The 17,993-nt window shown below is 44.0% G+C and overlaps 1 protein-coding gene across 8 annotated transcripts in view; it reads right to left on the bottom strand.

The window, feature by feature from the left end:
• plekha6 (pleckstrin homology domain containing, family A member 6) overlaps positions 1-17,993 on the bottom strand; it is a 94,612-nt gene that overhangs the window by 32,602 nt on the left and 44,017 nt on the right. For 6 of the 8 annotated variants that reach the window (XM_052075059.1, XM_052075063.1, XM_052075061.1 and 3 more), the window contains one exon: positions 497-684. In XM_052075059.1, coding sequence (XP_051931019.1) covers positions 497-684 — 188 coding nt within the window. Of the gene's footprint in view, positions 1-496; positions 685-1,058; positions 1,266-17,993 lie in introns of those variants that run through there. The other 2 variants (XM_052075065.1, XM_052075064.1) reach the window with 2 other exon arrangements.

The following is a 17,993-nucleotide window of genomic DNA, read 5'->3' as shown; positions in this document are numbered from 1 at the left end:
ACGGGCCGAGACCGCCCTCTTGTGGTTCAATGTGAAAATAACATGTGAAATGGTATATAATCGTGTGGTAATAATTTTACACATAAATCGCTCCAGAGTATAGATCGCAACCCTGACCAAACTATGAAAAAAACAGTAGTACACTGCAGCCAAATGACACGGGTCCAGTCAAGTTTTTTATTTCAATAAATACTGCAGGCTACTACAAAATGGACAGCAAATGCCGCGCCCCAAGCCCCCACCCCACCCCCCGCTCCATCGTTTGGACACCACTGATTTCGATAAACTTCAAGCTTGCATGTTATTGGAATCTGAGAGGAAGCTGCCATAGCATTCCCAAGGGAGAACATTCGCAAACTTCACAAAGGAAAGTAAGAACGGTAATTCAAACTCTGAACCTCAGAACTGTGAGGCAGATGTGTCGACCATCCTGCCCGTATGAAACGTATTATTCAATATTTCATTTGTTGGTTCTGTGCATATGTAGGTGCAACACCTGCGGGATGGATTAACGTTGACCTCTGCAGCCTCACTCATGGCTGTGATCCACTCCTTTTGCTCTTCATAGCTGTCTGTGCTGAAGTAATATGTCCTGGTTCCAGCATGTTCCGCCTGTACGCAAAACACAACAGGGGCTTTCAACTCCCCATTTTCTTCGTGCTCCTCTTCCTCTTCCGACCACACCTGTAGAGAGGTCATCAAAACAAGTGCAGATAAGAACAAGAGTCTTGGAACACATTCGTAATGATTTCCATGCAAACCATTAGCAATAAATGAATCTCCGCATGCATGGGAGATGCTTGCCCAGATGCAAAGTTGTGTCTGCTTTTGTTGAAGTAATGTTTGATGGACATGATGCAGAAATTTGCTGTGGAGTGAGCAGTAATACAACACGATTGTTTTGATGAATTGGACAAATTGCTTCAAGATCAACAAAAATCAGTTTTGTGTAATTTTCCTGTGCTTTGCCAATGGGAACCATTGGCACTATAATGTAAATAGGCATGCATATTGGGACCAAAGAGTTGATAAGTGAAACAGTCACCACTTGTACCTACTTTACTTTGATACCCAAACAGGAAACAAGGAGTGAAGGCCAGTAGAGCTCATGGGGTGGATAAATACAATGTGGAAAAAAGAAGAGACAAGGAGAGTGTCAGGGTTCGGGTTGGGATTACAATACTCATGTCGAGGTCTTTGAATGTTAAAGATTTGTTTTGCGTTTGTATGTGGAAAAAAAAATGGAAGACATTTGAAATTCAAAGTGGATTTTTTTTTTATATGCAACCCTGCCTACACTTTCTCCTTTCTTCTTTCTACATACATTCTTGCTACTGGAGGCTGTAAATTTCCCCTGTGGGACGAATAAAGGATATCTTATCTTATCTTATCTTATACGCACTTACGGTAATTATTCATCCGGGTTAGCACATCTATATATATATTGCGCGTCGTCCCGCACGCGGTCTGTCCTTTTCAAAACGTACCTACTTCACCGCGCCGCTGCGCGCCGCCACTGCGCCGCTCAGGCAGTGGCTCACTACGATCGCGCGGGCATCTTAGCGAAAAAATGTTGTCTACCCACAAGCATTGCAATGAAATTGTTAGTTATTTAGTAGAGCTAAACATCTCTTTATTTTCGCGATAAGCAATGAAGATGAACAAAAAGTTGAACCAAGCAACAACACTTTTGTGGGCCGAAGGCCCACCTTACCAGCCTTCCGCAGGAACTAGCTGATGAGCCGCCCGGAGGGCGGCGAACCAGCTAGTTCTATTCTAAAGTCAACAGTTACTTACAGTTCAAACCACTCAGACAAGTATTTTGACAACTTCCACGAGATAGCAGCAGAGCCAAAGAAGAGAATAACCGAATACTCAGAGAAATTGCATCTTCTATCTTCCATCTTGAAGGTCTCTTAAGCTGATCTTTTTAACCATGGCACCACTTTCCATTTCAACAATATATGGTTCATTCCAGAATCAGAGGGCATTTTATGTCCTACTCATAAAAAAAAATGATAATAATAAATAAATCTACATACAAAATACTAAAAACATGCAGTTCCTGAGATAAAATCTAAGAAAACCCACATAAAACTAAGAGAAAAGAATGTTTGAAAATAGTTCACAAATAACAAAAATGCTCTTGCCCTAAGGACCAAACTGAATCTCAACCACAAAAACTTTCATTTTAAAAGATATGTTTCATTGCTCTTTCTTCTAAATGTGTGAATATTTATTTTCATAAACATTCATTCATTCATTCATTTTCCGAACTGCTTTATCCTCACTAAGAGTTTGGCACTGGAGTTTATCCCAGCTGTCTTCGGGCAGTAGGCGGGGGACACCCTGAACCGGTCGCCGGCCAATCGCAGGGCACACAGAAAAGAACAACCATTCGCGCTCACACTCACACCTAAGGAAAATTTTGGAGTGTTCAATCAGCCTGCCATGCATGGTTTATGGAATGTGGGAGGAAACCGGATTATCCGGAAAAAACCCATGCAGGCCCGGGATCAAACCCACAACCTGTGCACTGTGAGGTCTACGTGACTGGACTACCGGGCTGCCCTTTAATAAACAAATTTTAAACAATTATCAATCCTGAAACGTGTGTCACACAACTTGCATGCAACCCTCTGACCATTGTTAGGTGCCTCATGATGTCAAAATGTGAACAACATGATGAAGAAGAACACCAGCTCAAATTGAACCACGACATTTATTGCTTGATTCAAGTATCAAACACCTGTTGTAAATTTTGCCATAACTTGTGCAAAAATTACTGAAACATTTAACAGTTGGACATGTGCAATCAAAAGCTTAGAGGTGATCACATTAAGTTCATCTGTAAAGGTTTGAATGCATTTTATGCGCGTGCTGAAATTTCACCTGAAGGCCAAATATCCCTCACTTTTTATGAGTAGTGTGTGTATAGCTACATCTTTCTCACTCACTCTCATATATATATATAGGTCGCTACCACTGCACCGCTGAACTTTTGTTGTCATGTCACTTCCTCAGCGCACTATCACTGTCAGACGAACACAGAGAAGCTCCACCCGCTCTATTTATAAGCACACGGAACACTGTAACCTTCCACACAAAATAGTTCCAAACAAGTAACAATCGCGTCAGTGGCATACATCGTATACCTGTATGATGCAGGTAACTTTGGTCTTGTCAGTGGAACGATCTGGCAACATTTTAAAAGTAAACTTTCCATTCATAAACTCTGTATCCGTTCTCTGTGTCTCGCGCTGCTGTGGCTGGCAAAACAAACGTGCGTGGACCTGTGCAGCGTGCTTGTTGTTTTTTTTTTTCTGGTTTATTTATAGAGCAACGTAACATCCGCTGTGACGTGTGCCGCGTTAATCTCGCGAGAACAATTTTAATCCCGTTAAAATTTGTTTAAATTAATGCCAATAAAAACGTGCTAAACTGACAGCTCTAATATTTTCAGGTATATATTATATATATATATATATATATATTTATATATATATATATATATATATATATATATATAAAGCGGCTGGATAGCTCAGTTGGTAAGGCATCGGTTTGGCATACGGGAGACGGTGGTTCGAATCCCAATTGGGGCAAAAATGAGCACATAACACCATCCAGTGTGGGTCCTTGGGCAAGATCCTTCACGCTAATGCCTACCTCATACAATGATGAGAGACAATAAAACGAATGACATGCCGGCTCAGACGTCGCCCGGCCAAACAAGGTCTGCGTCAGGTGCTGGGGAACCAGAGCACCTTGATGAAAAATGGGCTACTGGAACAAAGCGGAGATGGGCGAGAGACGATAACATGGCTCTGTTGGAATGCTACTACTCAAGCAACCCTAGTCAGAGGGGTTACATGCAGAGAATGTGGGGTAAATGGTTACTTCGAAACCCACAGTCACGGTTGACCACGAAACAACTAGTAGCTCAGTGTTCCAACATCAACAAACGGCAACTGCTGTCACAACTTGAGATTGATGAGGTACAACGCAGGTTCCATGGCGAAGGGCCCCAGGCTGCCAGATCAGAGGAGGAGGTCATACAAGAGATTGGGAGGCAAAGCCCCAATGAATGCAGATGATGAGATTGGGTGGCCAGCCCCAATGAATGAAATGCTGAGCGAGGCAGCAATTGACCTATTTTCTCATATCTGACTTTTGTTTTTGTTTTCATGTATTTAGTTCTCTTTTCTTATTTTTGCATATTGATCACATTTGAAAGTTTTTACCTCATCAACCCGATTTTAATATCTCACAAAGGCATCCTAATTAAACACAAAATTCCATTTGAATAAAACTAAATAAATGGAGGAAAGAGTCGGCTACAGCTAAAGCTATCTTGCTTTGCCTTCATCAACCCCACGTGAAGTTCAGATGTTCTAGTAGACAAATTGATTGCTTTAACACTAGCTGGTATTTGGAACTCTTCGTAATTTCCTATGCCCTGACTAAGGCCCAGTTCTGAAGAAAAACAGTCCGAAAGCACTGTAGGTATGGTGGTCTTTTGGTGTCATGTTTGTGTCAAACATACCGGTGCCTTTCGAAATTAGAGGCAAAAAGTTCTACATTGGTTTTTAAAAAAAATGATGAAACCGAGGCTGACTCTCATTTAACATGAGTGTGAATGTCACTTCTGAACACACGAGGGTGTACGTGCAAGTTATTTCAGTTGCTTACTTTTCAGTACACAACAAACCACAAACACATTGTGCAGTCACTGCAATGGACGACACATGAAAGTTGTGCAAATGAAACTTGGGAGGGGTATAAACTCATATACTGTATCTATATGCCAGGGCCGTGGAGTTTATCCATCTGTACTTAAATCAGTAATCAGTCCAGTATAATACAACATACTGTATAACACAATGCTGTTGGGAAATGGAGACTCAAGATTATACCAACAAAGCGCCCATAGATCTGAAATGAGCAGAGTAAGCTAACGTTAGCTTGAGTGTTTTATCCTATAGAACCCTCTTCCTCAATTGGCGGACCGCGATCCACGACCGGACCGCCGGCCTTCCTCTGCCCGGACCGCCGACCTCCTCTGTCCGGGCCTCGTCTGTCCGGACCCTCGGCAAATTGTATAAAATAATAAATTATAAAGTGATTTTTACGTTATACATTTTCTATTTTTGGATTATAATCTGCGCATTACCGCGATCGCTTGTTAAAATTATCCGTTGTATTATTTGCGTGCACGAACAGATGAATTGCTGAGGACGCAGCAGCGCGACTCTGTGTGTATTAGAGATGTGTCGTTCGCGAAAGAGCCGGCTCTTTGAAGTGAACGATGGGAGCCGGCTCCTCATTACTGGTATACTCTAAAATGGTTCAATGATTTTGTTGTTTACGATGATACTAGTGCAGTGTGTTGTACCGGAGACAAATTCCTTGTGTGTTCTACATACTTGGCCAATAAAGATGATTCTGATTCTGATTCTGATACTGATTCTGATTGGGGAGCCGGAAGGGGAGGGTTGCGCACGCACGCACGCACACACGCACACACGCGCTGCAATTTAGAGAAGGGGGAGGGGTTAGAGAAGAGACACACACAGCAGCACACTGAACAGCATGCGAACAAGACAGACGAGGAGACGAGAGAGCTAGTTAGTGAAAAAAAAACACGGTGGAAAGTGGAAAGGTGAGAAAATGGATAGGAAACGCAGTGAAATATGGACTCATTTCAATTTAATTGTTCAAAGGCAGCGTTTAGATAAGGTTAAAATATCCCATAGATCAGGCTCCACAAATAACCTGCACAGACACATCAGAAATATCCACCCATCAGTACAATTTGAAGAGAAAAGACAAGCAAGGGAATCCGCTATTAATGAAGGTGCTAGTGTGTCTGCAACTGTTGCTGCTACTGCAATGTCACAACTGCCTAGATGTACAACCCAGAGCTTTATGAGCCACTTTATGCAAAAAGCTATAAAACCAGCAAAAGAGAACACAATTGATGAGGAACTGGGTAAAATGATTGCAAGGGATTTTCATCCATTTTGTGTTGGCTGCGTGTTGTCGCAACATCTGTCCCCTCAGAGAGAATCTTCTCCAAAACAGGGCAAATATTAACAGAGAGGAGAAAGAGGATCAACCCCTCAAAGCTGAGGCCCTTGGTTTTTCTTCATGCCAATCTTCGCTAAAGACAAGCTAAAACCTTTACCTGGATGCTGCTTTTTTTCTTTTTGTTTTACAAATTTTAATTTATAATTTGTTGTGTGGGTTTTCTCCGGGTGCTCCGGTTTCCTCCCACATTCCAAAAACATGCGTGGCAGGCTGATTGAACACTCTAAATTGTCCCTAGGTGTGAGTGTGAGCACGGATGGTTGTTCGTTTCTGTGTGCCCTGCGATTGGCTGGCAACCGATTCAGGGTGTCCCCCGCCTACTGCCCGAAGACAGCTGGGATGGGCTCCAGCACCCTCCACGACCCTAGTGAGGATCAAGCGGTACGGAAGGTGATTGATTGATGATTGAATGTGTTGTGTGGTATTCAAAGCTTACTTATGTTGTTTTACTGTAAATAGTTAAAAGCTTATAAATATACACATTCAGAGATTGGAACTTTTTGACGACCTTGTTTTGAGATTGCTCTTTGTACTTTGTTTTTATTTTTGTAGCACTCCATGTTGAGTATGTTCAGAAGAATATAAATAAAGCCATATAAATAATACATATTTGATATAATGTCTATTTTTTGCATTAGTACTTCATTTTACACATAATATTACGTTGTTTTTGGTATTAAATTAATTTAAGCAACAAAAAAACTAAGGAGCCATTTGGGAGCCGAAAGAGCCGGCTCATTTTAGGGAGCCGATCCAAAAGAGCCGGCTCTCTAAAAGGAGCCGGAATTCCCATCACTAGTGTGTATAATGTTTGACGAACTGGAGACGGGGGCATGTCGGCGATAACGATGCGCTGATTGGCTCCTCTGAACTTAAGGCGTGCCCATACATCAGCGTCACGCATTCAAAATGGATAATTGTGTCAGGAAACAGACGCATGCGCGACGCCACAGTTTGCTCACAGCTTCAGCACAGGAGAGCCACACACAGACAATTAGACAAGACAAATCGCGGGACGTTTCGATTGTGTGCAACATGTTAAATGAACATCCCAATGGCGTCCTCAAATAATATTTGCATGCCTCAGACATTGCATTCACCTTTAGTGGAAGAACAACACTGTACATTCCTGTGCTCCCTTGTGTCAGTATTTAAAATGGTTCTTAAATCCTCTTCTGATATATTTTTCAATGATTTTAGAGGGTATCTGAAAGGGGGAATTGTACAAATGAAAATAATATTTTTGTTTTCATTTTTAGTATTTATTTAGGTAAAATGAATATTTTATTTGGCTTTTGTTAAATTAAGGGGAAAAAAGACAACTACTGTTTAACAAAGTTAAAGTAAAAAATGTCTTATTTCCCTAAAAGAGTTATTTCTATTATTAAGCAGGCACAACTTAACCAAATAAAAGAGTTCCTCTGCCTCAACACAATACCTCTCATTATTTGCTGTGTACTGGCAAAGTGAATAATTGTTATTTTCATGCACCCCATTATTGGTTGGTTGTGAGGAGTGTTGATTTGTATAAGCTTGGCTTGACCATACTAAATGGGCATATAGCCCTGCTCCCCATGACCACCGTGCATGGGACCGGACCTTGGTCTTATAAAAAAAAAAAAAAAAGTGGACCGACAGCATTTCTAGTTGAGGACCACTGCTATAGAAGAAGAGTGAGAATAAATAAAAATCCATTCATCCTTTTTCTTTCTGATGCAGCGGTTGTTGTGTGGGTGAGCTGGAGCATATCCTAGCTGATTTTTGTCACCAACCAATCACAGCAGGTTAAAAAATAAAAATTACCAAAAAAAAAGGTGTGATGACTCTTTTTTCCACAGGCTGGCACTTGTTTTGAACTGCAGGCTGTGAGGGTGAGGCATACCTGCACTGCCCACACAAGTCACGCAAACACACCCCTAAATTTCACACTATGGTGAACTAATGTGAATTAGACCTATACACACACGATACAGATGTTCTCACAGTCACACAAACATTTTGTTGGAGGGCGATGTAACAAACCTGAAAAATTCAGAACGCTTCACTTACAATAGCTTCAGATGGCTCACTTTCAGAAACATTTTAGGAAATTAAAATGTAGGAAATGCTGTTAGGAAATGCAGTTAATATCAGATTTACTAGGCAGTGTCATTTTACCCTGAATGGCTCGACAGGCAATCCAGCGACCCAACTTTATTCAATATATGTCCACCTTAAGAAATGAAAAGCTTTCAGACAGTTGACATGTTTTTGTCCCTCACAAGATATCCTCTGGCTATGGACACACCCCTGTCTGAACAACCAGGTTGTAAAGTTGCAGGTACAACAGGTTTTGAAAAGTCCACAATAGATTGGCGGGAACAAAACAAATATTAGTTGCAAAATCACTCATCTATGGGAATTGTGTTGGACATGGTTCACTATTAACAAGAGCACAGATTTCATTGAAGTATGATTTGTGCATGATGTAGATTGCTGGTCACATAAAACACCCGTCTGCTTCCCTGCTCCTTAGGTTAGTTAAATTTATATACAAATAAATAGCTTAAAACAGTTGGTGTTCAAAATGCAGATACTATAAACCTTGCTCCCTCATGTTTAAATAAGCACCATGGAATTTGTGTGAGATACCGGCATGACATGAATTTTGGAGGACAAATCCATGTTGTGGATTATACTGTGTAATATTGATGACTCATTAACATGTGCTCTGCCAGCATGAATCAAAAGGCCTGACTGACTTTATTTACAAAACTATGTCATCTGAGGTCAGCACAGCCCTACCATGTAGTGGCACATGTTGCCCAACCATTAATAGGAGCGAAGCAAGTAAAAAATATGATGGCAAAAACATCTCTTCATCAAGTCAAATCAAGTCAACAGTATTTATAGAGCACTTTCAAACAGCCATCGCTGCATACAAAGTGTTGTACATGGAGCAATTTAACATGCACAATAAACAGTAAGACAAATCGGTAATAAAGGCGGTAGAAAGCACCAAACAGTAAAAACAAGAACAAATCTAAGTCATGCTGAGTCGAATGCCAAAGAATACAAGTGAATTTTGAGGAGGGCTTTGAATATGGGCAGCGAGGAGGCTTGCCGAATGTTCAGTGGGAGGTCATTCCAGAGAGAGGGACCAGCAACAGAAAAGGCTCGATCCCCTCTGAGCCTCAGTTTAGTTCTTGGTACTTCTAATGATGTCTGGTCCACAGACCTGAGACACCGGGCAGGTGTGTAGGGGCAGATGAAATCAGAGAGGTAAGGTGGCACGAGATAATTCAGAGATTTGAAAACAAAGAGGATGATCTTGAAAATAACTCTAAAATGAATGGGGAGCCAGTTAAGGGATGCCAGAGTAGGAGTTATGTGCTCCCTCTTACGAGTACCAGTCAAGAGGCGAGCAGTGGCATTTTGGACCAGCTGAAGGCGCTTAATGGAGGACTGGCTGACTCCAAAGTAAAGGGCATTAGAGTAATCGAACCGGGATGTGGCAAAGGCATGAATTACTGTGTCAAAGTGTTCACGTGAGAGGAGAGGTTTTATTTTGGCCAGCTGTCTAAGGTGAAAGAAGCTGGATTTAACAACGGCACCAATTTGCCGATCGAGTTTGAAATCACTGTCCAGTTTAAGGCCCAGGTTTGAGACTGTTGACTTAAGATAAGGAGACAGGGGGCCCAAGTCTACAGAATGGAATGTACAAGGGCCACTGGGACCAAACAATATCACCTCTGTCTTCTTTTCCTTGAATTTCAAGAAATTTTGTGCCATCCAGGTTTTGATTTCTTCCAGACAGGATAGGAGTGGCCTTAATGAGAAGGAGTCTTAGATCTGGCAGTCATCTGCATAGCAGTGGAAGGGAAGACCATATTTCCTTAAGATGGAACCCAATGGGAGCAGATACAGCGATTACAGCAGAGGCCCCAGAATTGAGCCTTGTGGAACACCACATGACAGCGGAGCAGTGCGTGACTCAGAGCAGCCAAGGCTGACACACAAGGTTCTGACAGCTAGATAGGACCTAAACCACTCAAGAGCACTGCCGCCAATGCCCACCAAGTGCTGCAAATGAGTCAGCAGAATACTGTGATCCACTGTATCAAATGCTGCAGCTAAGTCCAATAAAACTAGACACACGAGTCATTTGCCAGGAGGATGTCATTAGAAACGCGTAACAGGGCTGACTCCGTGCTATGCATCATCTTGAAACCTGACTGGAAGATCTCCAAGATGTTATGTTCATCCAAGAAAAGTTTCAACTGCATGTGCACTACTTTTTCCAGAATTTTGGAAATGAAAGGCAGTTTGGAAATGGGCCTGAAACTTGACAACACGTCTGGATCAAGACCAGGTTTCTTGATCAAGGGTTGAACCACAGCATGTTTAAACTGTTGGGGAACTACACCAGAAGAGAGGCTGCTGTTGATGATATCCAAGACCGATGCGCCAACACCCGGGAGAACCTCCTGAAAGAAGTGCGGGGGAAGAGAGTCGCAAGGGGAGCCAGATGGCTTCGTCTGGCGAACTACATCCTCCAAAAGCGCCAAGGACACAGTTTCAAAAGAATTTAGTACAGCTGAACATGGAACATGGACAGAGGGGTCAGATGCGGTATTTGAGACCGGAGTCCTAGCTGTATAGACCTTATCAATGAAAAACTAAAGGAATCTGTTGCAGATCTCGGGGGAAGAATCCGAGCAAGTAGGCAGAGGGGGTTTGAGTACAGAATCTATCGTTTTAAATAGTGTGTGTGGGTTGTGATGGTTAGCTAGAATAAGGATATACAGATATTCTCTTAAGATAAGATATCCTTTATTTGTCCCACACTGGGGAAATTTACAGCCTCCAGCAGCAAGAATGTAGGTAGAAAGAAGAAAAAAAAAAACAACAAACACCGTTCAATTAAGTGCAATATAAACACAAAATGGATAAATCGCAGTGCTATTTAGAATTGTCTTTCACACCATTTAATCATTATTATTATTATTATTGTTATTTTTATTCAGCAGCCTGACAGTAGTCGGTAGGAACGAGCGTTGGTATCTCTCCTTCTTGCAGCGCGGGTGTAACAGTCTCTGGCTGAAGGAGCTACCAAGTGCAGTCAAGGCGGGCTGGAGGGGGTGGGAGGGACTGGCCATCATAGCTTTTAGCTTAGTTAGAATCCTTCTGTTGCCCACCTCCTCCAGAGTGTCAAGGGAGCAACCCACGACAGAACTGGCCTTCCTGAACAGTCGCGCCAGTCTCTTTCTGTCCCGGACTGAGATGCTGCCTGACCAGCAGACAATGCCATAATGGATGGCCGAGGCCACCACCGAGTTATAGAAAGTCTTAAGGAGCGACCCCTGAACCCCAAAAGACCTCAGTTTCCTGAGTAGGAAGAGTCGGCTCTGTCCTTTCCTAATCAGGGTATCCGTGTTTGTAGACCAGTTTGTTGTTCATAAGAACACCAAGGTACTTGTAGGAGGTCACCCTCTCTATGTCCATACCCTGGATGTTCATCGGTGCTGGTGAGGACTGTTTCCTGCAGAAATCCACAACAACCAACTCCTTAGTGTTCCTAGGGTTGATCTGGAGGAGATTCTGCTGGCACCAGTCCACAAAGTCCTTTGTCAGTCCCCTGTACTCCCGATCGTCCCCCTCTGTAATGAGGCCAACAATCGCAGAGTCATCGGAGAGCTTCTGAAGGTGGCAGTTTGTCCCAGCAGTCTTTCCAAATTTGATAAGAGACATGCAATTTGTCTTTTTTCCACTTGCGTTCAGCTTTGCGACACCCCTGCCTAGCTGCGCGGGTAATGTCGTTAAACCATGGCTCGGGTTTAGGTTTTGGGAGCACAGTTTTTGAAGGAGCCACCAAATCCAGGATGGCACGGCATGATGAGTCGAACCAAGAGGTCAGTTCCTCTGTGTTAGACGAGGGTACGCAAAGGTTATTAAAGGCATCAGAGAAACGACTAGCAGTGCGAGGGTTAAAAATTTGGCGTTTACAACTAGGAGCGCCAGATTTCACAGCAGCATGCGATAAGACTACTTCAAATAAAACTGCCATGTGATCAGAAATCCCATTTTCAAGGACTTCCAGATTTGACACCGGTAGACCATGAGCAAGGACAAAGTCTAAAATATGTCCTTGTTCATGTGTGGGGCCGGTCACATACTTCACAAAATTAAAAGAGTCGATAAGTCTTAAGAAGTCTTTTGCTAACATTTTTTCTGGACAGCACACATGGATATTAAAATCCCCCATTAAGAGGATACAATCATATCTCAGCCTGATTTCCGCAAGAAATGTTGAAAAGTCGCTTAAAAAGTCTTTGTTGTATTTAGGAGGACGGTAAATGACAGCACAAAGCACCGGGAAAACACGACCAACTTCAAAGAAGGTTGCTTCAAAGCTCGTGGCCGATGTGGTGAATGTGCACCGTTTATATTTGAATTTGTAATTGTAATTCCAAGGCAACTTGGAATCTTTCAGGAGCGACTCATGACTGGTATTACATCTATTCATCCATTGTCCGAGCCGCTTATCCACACGGGTGTGCTGGACACTATCAAAGCTGTTTTCGGGCAGTGGGCGGGATACACCCTGAACTGGTTGCCAGCCAATCACAGGGTACACTTAGACAAACAATCATTCGTGCTCTCAATCCCACCTGTGGATAATTTAAAGTGATCAATTAACCCTCCGTGCATGTTTTTGTAATGTGGGAGGAAATACTAGAAATACTAGAATACCCAAAGAAAACCCATGCAGGTATATATACAGTATATATAATTTTCATACAAACTATCAAAGTATCAAAGAAAGGATCAACTGATGATCAGTGGATGGATTGCTGTAAAACGTGAAAATAAAAGATACAAATACTGAAAGCTTTGATTACGTGGTGTTCTGTAAAAAAAAATGTATCTTGTTTTTGAACAGTTCTCTGTATTATCGATTTTGGAGGTTCATATCTCCCTCAGTTTATTTTCTCATGTCATGTGAGGGTCATTTTACATACATTACATGTCAGAGGCAGAAGTAGTTCGGGCAGTTATCAGTTTGGAAGAGACACGTTGGAACATGATCCCTCTATATGACAGCCTGGGGGGGAGATTGTAAAATTGAGAGACCCTTTGTTACATCAGGTAAATGATGACACAGTCAAAACCAGAATGTTATTGCTAGGAGGCAACAGTGCGAACCACTCTTCCACAGCGCTGCACATTTCAAATCAAATTGTGTCATTATTGATGCAAAAATCAATGACGTTTCCAGTGTTGCAGGGTTGAGAAAGTATTACTTATTATTTATTTTGGATGGATTAATTGCAACATAATACGATGATTTCAGAATTATTGATGACTTGAAGGAAAGGGAACTTTTCTCAGTTCTAATCTTCTCGTCTCCGCTTTATAAATGGTAAACCATTTTCAGTCTGAACGTTTCTGTGGAGCAATCAACAATCAATAAGTTAAACCCCATTATCTAATTTGTATTTTTACTGGTTCTACAACAATGACATGCAGTGCACCATGCCACACTAATGTGCTCATTATGCCAGATTTTGCTATTCGTGGTTCCCTTTAAGCCCAAGGAATAGTGATGATTCACTATGTTCTGTTTGTTTGAAATTAGACGTTTTCTGTGATCAACTGTCCACGCTCCCTTTGGTTCAGCTTTAAACGGACTTAGACATCTTTAAATATCTTATTATATTATTTCTAGGTTTACCTTTCGCTGGCAATTAAAACACTTCACGAGATTTTAGTCTTTGATACATTTATATCTTACTCAGTGGCGTATGCTTTCATATTTGAAAATGTTTGAAAGTGCATCAAATGCAATTGATCTCTGTTAATATTAACAGTGACAGTAGACAGTACACAGTACGAAGTGTCCAATCAGGAACATCGATGAAATGAACTCCATGGCAGGCAGTCCGAGCCAGCTGCAAGTGTAAGAGGGTGTGTGTGTGTGTGTGTGTGTGTGTGTGTGTGTGTGTGTGTGTGTGTGTGTGTGTGTGTGTGTGTGTGTGTGTGTGTGTGCAATGGCTACATGTGCTGGACTTTGCTCCCATGCTGAACATGCAATATAAGAGTCAACAAAAAGAACAAAATGTTCTGAAAGGTCTCATAATGACAAAAACTGATTGCAACAAATATAGAGGGCTGGCAAAATGTATTGCTTTGTGTTTCACACGGATGCAGATATGGAAACAAGACGAACATTCCTATCTATTGAAAAGATTTACTCAGAGATTCAGACTTCGGTAGCATGTCATTGGGTGACTTTGTCGTGCTGCTTCTGGAGATCGATGTGTTCGTGACTTCCCCAATACCACCTAATGTGCAACTTCTATATGAGAAGGCCATAATGTGACCTAACAACATGTGAGAATGTGCAAGCCCTGCAAAAACACACACCACAAACATGTTGGATATGCCACTGACATGCTTTTCAACATTTTGGCATAATCTCATCTCAGTACGGGTCTATGGTTAGGGATGTAGTTTATTATAAAGTGATATGTAAAAATCACCAAGACTTTGAAGTAACCTACTCAGCGATCTAAATTGAAATATTTTCAGAAAAATTCTCGTTAAAAATAGGTAGAATTCTTGATAATTGGTGAAAAAATTGCTTAAAAGGAAGAAGCTAAGAGCTGCCAGAAGGAACATATTTCAGCCTTGAACTTGCCCACCTTCTGTACGATATCATTTAAATATCATGAAAGAACTCTGAGAACGAAGAACAGAATTGATTGTCACTAATCAGACCAATGCGACATTAATAATCTATCAGAAAGCTTTTATTCGCCATATGTGTCAAGTAGACACACGTGTATTTGCCTTAGCAAACAGAACTTAAAAACAGAAGAGAATTAAAAATAGATCGAAACAGTCGATGAACCCAGATACACATACACACGCGGGTATAAATATACACAGGATATATAAGGATAGATAGATAGATAGATAGATAGATAGATAGATAGATAGATAGATAGATAGATAGATAGATAGATAGAGTGTGTGTGTGTATATATATATATATAAATAAAGAGAGAGAGACTCACCCCTCCGTGAGTCGTCACCTTACCATGGTGGAGGGGTTTGTGTGTCCCAATGATCCCAGAAGCTAAGTTGTCTGGGGCTTTATGCCCCTGGGTCACCCATGGCAAACAGGTTCTAGGTGAGGGGCCAAACAGCAGCTCAGCATACCCACCCTTTTTGGAGTCCTTGGAGGGTGTACTGGAGAGTACTCCTGCTGGGGACTCCCTTGTTCTGCTGGGGGACTTCAATGCTCACGTGGGCAATGACAGTGAGACCTGGAGGGGCGTGATTGGGAGGAACGGCCCCCCCGATCAGAACCCGAGTGGTGTTTTGTTATTGGACTTCTGTGCTCGTCACGGATTGTCCATAACGAACACCTTGTTCAAACATAAGGGTGTCCATATGTGCACTTGGCACCAGGACACCCTAGGCCGCAGTTCGATGATCGACTTTGTAGTTGTATCATCGGATTTGCGGCCGCATGTTCTGGACACTCGGGTGAAGAGAGGGGCGGAGCTGTCAACTGATCACCACCTGGTGGTGAGTAGGCTCCGATGGTGGGGGAAGATGCCGGTCTGTCCTGGCAGACCCAAACGTATAGTGAGGGTTTGTTGGGAGCGTCTGGCGGAATCCCCTGTCAGAAGGAGTTTCAACTCCCACCTCCGACAGGGCTTTTCCCATGTTCCAGGGGAGGCGGGGGACATTGAGCCCGAGTGGACCATGTTCCGTGCCTCTATTGTTGAGGCGGCCAATCTGAGTTGTGTCCGTAAGGTGGTTGGTGCCTGTCGCGGCGGCAACCCCCGTACTCGCTGGTGGACACCAGCAGTAAGGGATGCCGTCAAGCTGAAGAAGGAGTCCTATCGAGCCTTTATGGCCTGTGGGACCCCAGAGGCAGCTGACGGGTATCGACTGGCCAAGCGGACCGCGGCTTCGGTGGTCGCCGAGGCAAAAACCCGAGCGTGGGAAAAGTTCGGTGAGGCCACGGAAGCCGACTTCCGGACGGCTTCGAGGAAATTCTGGTCCACCATCCGACGTCTCAGGAGGGGGAAGCAGTGCACCACTAACACTGTGTACAGTGGGGATGGGGCGCTGCTGACTTCGACTCGGGACGTTGTGAACCGGTGGGCAGAGTACTTCGAAGACCTCCTCAACTCCACCAACACGCCTTCCTTAGAGGAAGCAGAGCCTGGGGACTCTGAGGTGGGCTCTCCTATCTCTGTGGTTGAAGTCACCGATGTGGTTAAAAAGCTCCTCGGTGGCAAGGCCCCAGGGGTGGATGAGATCCGCCCAGAGTTCCTCAAGGCTCTGGATGTTGTGGGGCTGTCCTAGTTGACACGCCTCTGCAACATCGCATGGTCAGCAGGGAGAGTGCCTCTGGATTGGCAGACCGGGGTGGTAGTCCCTCTTTTTAAAAAGGGGGACCGGAGGGTGTGCTCCAACTACAGAGGGATCACACTCCTCAGCCTCCCTGGTAAAGTCTATTCAGGGGTGCTGGAGAGGAGGGTCCGTCAGGAAGTCGAGCCTCAGATTGAGGAGGAGCAGTGTGGTTTTCGTCCCGGCCGTGGAACAGTGGACCAGCTCTACACCCTTAGCAGGGTCCTTGAGGGTATGTGGGAATTCGCCCAACCAGTCTACATGTGTTTTGTGGATTTGGAGAAGGCGTTTGATCGTGTCCCTCGGGGAGTTCTGTGGGGGGTGCTTCGTGGGTATGGGGTACCGAACCCCCTGATACGGGCTGTTCGGTCACTATACCACCGATGTCAGAGTTGGGTTCGCATTGCCGGCAGTAAGTCGGAATCGTTTCCAGTGGGGGTGGGACTCCGCCAAGGCTGCCCTTTGTCGCCGATTCTGTTCATAACCTTTATGGACAGAATTTTTAGGCGCAGCCGAAGCGTTGAGGGGGTCCGTTTTGGGGGCCTCAGTATTGCATCCCTGCTTTTTGCAGATGATGTGGTGCTGTTGGCTCCTTCAAACGGGGCTCTCCAACTCTCACTGGAGCGTTTCGCAGCCGAGTGTGAAGCGGTTGGGATGAAAATCAGCACCTCCATATCTGAAACCATGATCCTCAGTCGGAAAAGGGTGGAGTGCCCCCTCCGGGTCGGGGAGGAGATCTTACCCCAAGTGGAGGAGTTCAAGTATCTTGGGGTCTTGTTCACGAGTGGGGGTAGGAGGGAGCGGGAGATCGACAGGCGGATCGGTGCAGCGTCTGCTGTGATGCGGACGTTGCATCCGTCTGTCGTGGTGAAGAAGGAGCTGAGCCAAAGGGCGAAGCTCTCAATTTACCGGTCGATCTACGTTCCAACCCTCATCTATGGTCACGAGCTATGGGTCGTGACCGAAAGAACGAGATCCCAGATACAAGCGGCTGAAATGAGTTTTCTCCGCAGGGTGTCCGGGCTCTCCCTTAGAGATAAGGTGAGAAGCTCAGTCATCCGGGAGGGGCTCAGAGTCGAGCCGCTTCTCCTCCACATCGAGAGGAGCCAGATGAGGTGGCTTGGGCATCTGATTCGGATGCCTCCTGAGCGCCTCCCCGGTGAGGTGTTCCGGTCATGTCCCACCGGGAGGAGACCCAGAGGAAGACCCAGGACACGCTGGAGAGACTATGTCACCCAGCTTGCCTGGGAACGACTCGGGACCCCCCGGGGAGAGCTGGAAGAAGTAGCTAGGGAGCGGGAAGTCTGGGCTTCCCTGCTAAAGCTGTTGCTCCCGTGACCCGGCCCCGGATAAGCGGTAGATGATGGATGGATGGATGGATAAAGAGAGAGTGAAACTGAGAGAGAGAAAGAGAGAGAGAATCTAAGTTATTGTGCCTATTCTCCTGACTACCAGGAAAAAAATGTTGTCCAATCACATTTATTTTGAAATTC

Source organism: Hippocampus zosterae, chromosome 9 (genome assembly GCF_025434085.1).
Source record: "Hippocampus zosterae strain Florida chromosome 9, ASM2543408v3, whole genome shotgun sequence".
NCBI lineage: Eukaryota > Metazoa > Chordata > Actinopteri > Syngnathiformes > Syngnathidae > Hippocampus > Hippocampus zosterae.
The sequence above is the reverse complement of the archived record's forward strand: the minus strand, read 5'-3'. Positions and strand labels throughout refer to the sequence as shown.